Source organism: Bubalus bubalis, chromosome 16, assembly GCF_019923935.1.
Source record: "Bubalus bubalis isolate 160015118507 breed Murrah chromosome 16, NDDB_SH_1, whole genome shotgun sequence".
NCBI classification, from domain to species: domain Eukaryota; kingdom Metazoa; phylum Chordata; class Mammalia; order Artiodactyla; family Bovidae; genus Bubalus; species Bubalus bubalis.
In genome coordinates, this window is record NC_059172.1 from 39,814,624 (window position 1) to 39,820,623 (window position 6,000).

At 35.7% G+C, this 6,000-nt stretch overlaps 1 protein-coding gene across 1 annotated transcript; it reads right to left on the reverse strand.

Moving 5' to 3' along the window:
• Window positions 1-941: 941 nt before the first annotated feature.
• LOC102409029 (nuclear pore complex protein Nup54-like) lies at window positions 942-3,001 on the reverse strand. The gene has a single exon (XM_044929457.1). It carries the CDS (start codon window positions 2,637-2,639, stop codon window positions 1,659-1,661), a length of 981 nt encoding a protein of 326 aa, XP_044785392.1. The 5' UTR covers window positions 2,640-3,001; the 3' UTR covers window positions 942-1,658.
• Between the last annotated feature and the right edge of the window lie 2,999 nt (window positions 3,002-6,000).

Genomic DNA, 6,000 nt, shown 5'->3' on the forward strand with positions numbered 1-6,000 from the left:
CAGAGTCGGACACGACTGAAGCGACTTAGCAGCAGCAGCAGCAGCAGCTACTGCCCTATGACTCTCCTTCACTTTACAATCAAAGTTGTCTCTAATTTCCTTATATTCTAAGTCTTCTGGGGTTTTCCCCTGAATGATAAAATTGAAAATCAACTAGTCAAGTTCCTTAAAAAATTATTTTATATTTTAATTGAGAATACACCAAAATAGTAGATAATTTTGTATGAATTGATATTTTAATAATACTGCATCTTCTCATCTAATAATACCATTTGCTTTTCTATTTAATAAAGTTTCTTTCATATTTTTATGTAAAATTGAGTCATTTTCCTCATATGGATTTTGTTACATTTGTTCTAATGCATTTAACAATTTTTCTTCCTGTAGTGAATGTTTTTCCTTCTCAGTCTAATTATTATGGCTGGTTGATATTGCAGACTATTGATCTTTGTAGACGTCCCTCATATAGGGCCAGTTTACTCAACTCTCAACTCGTTAATTCTAATAGTTTTTCAGTTGATTATCTTGTGTATTCTGAGGAGACAGTCATATAGTTTGCAAAACTGCACTTTTGATCTCGTTTTTTCCTAACATATTTATGTTTTCCTTGTCTTATTGAAATGAGTACTGCTCCCAATAAAATTTTTACTAGTAGCAGTGGTAATGAGAATCCTCATTAATCTTACTGTTGTTGTTTAGTGGGCATGATTCTAATATTTAATATAAGGTGTAGTGTTTGCTGTGGGGTGTTTTTAAGGAGTTTTACTTTATTCCTGGTTTCTAAAAGTACTGGGATTTTTATTTGTTCATTTTAACCAAAATTGGTTGTTGAACATTAACCACCACTTGTGGGATATCTATCAGTCAGGTCATATGTTTTCCTTTATATCATCAGATAAACACTAACATAGTTACGATGTATTATTTTTTTTATATAAAAAGTAATTATAATCAAGAATTTATTTATGTTTTCATATTTTTTAGAAATAAAGAGGTTTAAAAAACAAAAAATGGTGCAAAAATGATAAAATGTAATTCTTCTGTTATATCCTAATTGCTTACGTGTGTTCTGTAAATTCCAAATAAGTAAAATAATATAAATATATATATTCAAATCTTTATAGAATGAAAAGAAAACCATATTAATCATTAAATACTCTTGGATTTTCTTTACTCCTCCCACAGATGAATTCACAAATATAAAAACTGACATTTACATTCTGAAGTACAAATCTCCAGCAGCCAAGTAATTATACAGTTTATTTTGTTATGTGCAAAGTAGACATTTCATATTTACTTGCTATGGAAAGCAGAGTACAGGCTCAATGGAGAATAATCATTAAACATTGATTATTTTTAAGAACAATGCTGTTGTAAAAATGTAGAATAGTAAATATTTTTTGGTAATTATGTATTTCTCTTTTAAAGTAATTACAGCTTTTAGATATAAATCTTTAAAAGGCTATCTCTGAAGAGCAGTGAGGTGACTGTTATTTCAGATTTGATGAATAATAATTTTTCAGTAACCTTCTCAAAAATCAAGTCAGGAGAGAGGATTGTTTTTCCACCCCCTCCATGTGGTCAGTTTCATTTTTAAAGGAGGCCTGATGTAACACAAAGATGTATTTCACAAACCTTTAACACAAGTTTGTGAGCTGTCAACTGAAGACACCACCTCTGATGTGGATGGTTTCATTCAATCCACGTTCTACCAACTTGATATCTTCTAAGTCATCTTTTATGATGCTAATCAAGTGGCTAAGGCCTTCCTGTTGTTTCAAATGCTGCTTGATTTCTCGTAACAGATCTGCGTCTATGTAATATCTTTCTTCAGATTTGACTGCTCCAAAGTGATTCTGCATCCTGATTTGGGACATCAGTTCATTTAGTCGGCCCTTAAACTGAGTAGGGGCATTTAGTTCACCCTGAATTGTATCTAGCTGAACTCGCAACTGCTCTTCATCAGCTTGGATGGCATACCCACTCTTCCTCTGAATTTCCTGTTTGATTAGGACCTGTAAAGTTCTGTGGGAAAGGTCCATAAGTTTCCTCTTGTATTGTGCAATTTTGGCCATGGTTGTAGTTTGATTCTTCTGTAATTCACCAATATCTTCGGGTATTATATCTAATCTGGTCTGATGCTGCTTAGTCATCTGATCTTGAACCTTCAGTCTTCGAAGAAGTTCTTTGAAACCCACCATTGATACAGGAATTAACTTTTCAGAATCAGGGTTATCCACCTTGGCTTGTTCCCAGATAATAGGATCAACACCAGCAGGAGGATTCTGTAAAAGCTGTTTGATCTGTGCAGGAGAAAGCTCTGTTCTAGTCATAGAAAGGGTTACACCAAGTTGCTGCAATTGTGTTTTAATATTGGTTTGTTCAAAATGGGCATACAATGTTGTAGCTGGAACTCTTCTTGAAGTACCATTTGGAGAACGCTCAACAACATAAATGACAACTTCTGTCTGATCATCTGGCAATGTTTTAATACCCTCTACGTTTACAGTAAGGGTCTGGCTTCTTCCCAAAACTTTATGCAATGATTCTACCAATTGCTGTTGCTGGCTTTGAATATCTGTTTCTTTTTTGTTGAAAACTAAAACCATTAGCCCATCTTCATCTTTATTATTGGGCATGCAACTATAACCTACAGCTAGTCTGTTGCTGCTGTTGCGTATTAAATCCTCCAAATCCAAGTCCGGTCCCCAGACCAGTACCTAAGCCAGTACTAGTTCCAGTTGTCGTGCCAAAACCAGTCCCAAATCCAAAACCTTTGTTCTGAGTACTACCAAAGAATCCAGTAGTGCCTGTGTTAGCTGGAGTAGAAAAGCTGAATGCAGAACTCGCTGTAGTAGATGTTGTCCCAAATCCTCCAAACCCACCTGCACTTGCCAGACTGTTACCAAAATTGAACGGAGTCGCCGAGGTGGTAGAAACACCGAAATTCCCAATATTAAAGTTCACTGCAGGATTAGCAGTTAATCCGAAACCCCCAAAATTAAACCCACTGGCTGTGGAGTTGGCAGTCTCAAGCCCACCAAATCCTGATAGGCGTGCAGGCAAAGAAACAAACAATTTTAAAAGGGGAGAGAGGGAAGAAAAAAGAAGAAAAAGAAAGCAAGATAAGGATTAGAAGAGTCTGCAAGAGGTTTCATAGAAGTGAACAAAGACCCGATGTATTATTTTTTAATGCATTGCTGGATTTGGTTTTTCAATATTGATGTGTAATGTTTTCACCTATGTTCAGAAGCAAGTCTAGTCTGTAGTTTGTGTTTATGTTTGTTTTTCCTTTCTAGTTTAGATTTCAGGGTTAGGTTAGCCTGGTATAATGCTACTCTTCTCCTGTAAGTCTGTACATTAGTTGCAAGTAATATGCTAATTTCCATATAATACTCTAAAGAATCAATAAAGTATTATAAATAATAAAGGAATTATGCAAGATTGCTGGATATCAACTTATAAAAATATATACCATCCCTTTTCATGGACAATTACTATTTGTAGAAAACACAAAATGAGGTAACACTGCAGTGATGACAAAAAATAAAAATTATATGGAAACTAACCAAAAAGTCTTCATAAGACCTTTAAATCAAAAAACCATTAAAAGCTATATAAAGACCTAAGAAAATTTCATATGCCATGTTTAAAGACAGACTGACTTAATATTATGTTGATTCAAATTCTTTATATGATAAGATATAAATAAAACAAGATTTGAACAGATATTTTAACAGTTTTTGAGAAACAACATATATAGTCTATGTATATCTATCTAACTGCATATATTAATCTCTTCTCAGTTTTAGATGTTGCAGATATCTTTGTCTAGATGACAGTCATCTGTTAGCTTTGTCTGGGGCAGTCTTCACTAAAAAAGAATCCTTAATTTTGCTGTAGTCAAAGCATCAGTGCTTTTTTGACTGATTACAGAATGTATTTTCCACCTCAGAGTTATGAAGATATTCTCCTACATCTTAGAAAACACAATATATGTGAGATAATAAATAAATGTAAAATAATAAAGATCCACAACTAGCTAAGAAACTTTTGAAAAAAGAACAAAAGAGGAGACCTATTAGGTCTTCAAGTAAGTTGTGGTGGTTGTGGTTTAGTCGCTAAGTCATGTCTGACTCTTGAGACACTGTGACTGTAGCCTGCCAGGTTCCTCTGTCCATAGGATTCTCCAGGCAAGATTACTGGAGTGGGTTGCCATTCCCTTCTCCAGGGGATCTTCCCGATCTAGGAATCGAACCTGGGCCTCCCATTGCAGGCAGATTATTTACCGACTGAGCTACAAGGGAAGCCCTTGTAAGATAGGAATGGCAAAAAGAATAATGTAACAGAGTAGAAAGCCCAGAAATAGGTATGCTGCTGCTCCTGCTAAGTCGCTTCAGTTGTGTTGGACTCTGTGCGACCCCATAGATGGCAGCCCACCAGGCTCCCCTGTCCCTGGGATTCTCCAGGCAAGAACACTGGAGTGGGTTGCCATTTCCTTCTCCAATGCATGACAGTGAAAAGGGAAGGTAAAGTCGCTCAGTCGTGCCGACTCTTCGCGACTCCATGGACTGCAGCCTACCAGGCTCCTCCATCCATGGGATTTTCCAGGCAAGAGTACTGGAGTGGAATGCCATTGCTTTCTCATATTGTAAACTAGCACTAATGTTTATATGATACTATATTTTTCATGAATATATACACATCAGGACCTTATGGAATACATTTGACTGAGTGTCCATAAAGCAGAATAGGAATGTGGGTAGGGAGTTAAGAGAAAAGTACAATAGAATAAACTGTAACAAGAGAATGGCCTTGCACAAACTGACCATCACCTATGAAGCTTGATCATCTCAATTTCCTGCACTTGGAGCTTATTTTTTCTATATTAAAAAAATAAACAGTCTGTCCAGGAAAGTCAAGGGCAGCTAGTGTGGTCTGATGCTTCAGAATAAAGTCCTCTTTATCCTAGTATGTAAGGATTCTCCAGCAGAAATTTCAGCCTTATGCTTGCTTGCTGTTAAGTAATATATTAAGTTCCAGTGTCAGTATGAACCAGATATGTCACATATACACATGTGTTTAAAATGGGCTGCAAGCAGAATAGCCACCAACTCTCAGCCAGCTGACATGTGTGAACATGGATCAAGTGTTGCTCGATAGTCTATTTTTCAAAAGAAGCCAGAAGTATAATTTTCATGTAAAAATCTCCCAGTTTTTAGTTATTTACAATCTAATTTATAAAGTTTATATCACTATATGAGACCTAATTAGGCTCATAGGACAACAGTTTAATACATCTTAACAGGTATGAACCTTATCAGTTGCTAAATTCTGGCCACATGTACAGAAATTCTAGTCATTGTTATTCCCTTATTGCAAAATATGAATGGACCACTGTGAATCACCAGTTATTTAAGGAATGCCTGCATCATGAACAAGGTTGACAGAATAAAAACCCATCTCTCGAGAAACACAAATAATTCTGGAAACAGAAGACAAATTTAACTGTATCACACATAGTAATTGCTTTCCAGGTCTAATAATTGTTTCTGCTTTCCTACTCTGTAACTTCCAGAAGATCAGAATTCTTATAGGCTTGGTGGGCTTATGGGTAATTAGTTACCTAATCTAGAGTGTAATTCACAGTGCAAAATCCTATTGCATTGATGAACTGACCACCTAAGACACCTGTCTGAAGAATTAAGAGGACTGTCCCTACACCACCACAGAGTGCTCAAGTGCATTAAAAGTGATGACAGATTTGTTATGGGAGACACCATCACGGTGCTGTGCATTGTTCTTGAAATGCTGGTGACAAGACACTTTTTGTTGCTTTTGCTTTTATATTATCTTGGGATATTTGTAGAACGCTATAAAAAGAAAGTGTCAGTTCCTTCATATCTTATTTCATGTGTTAGAATAATTAGACAGAATAAGGCCAGGAGCAGATATTTTATTATAATAGACTATATGCTTTTAAAGAATAATTAGAGCAAG

What these genes read in the sequence shown, in the direction of transcription:
- LOC102409029 (XM_044929457.1), bottom strand. Translation starts at nt 2,639, where the DNA reads ATGCCCAATAATAAAGATGAAGATGGGCTAATGGTTTTAGTTTTCAAC.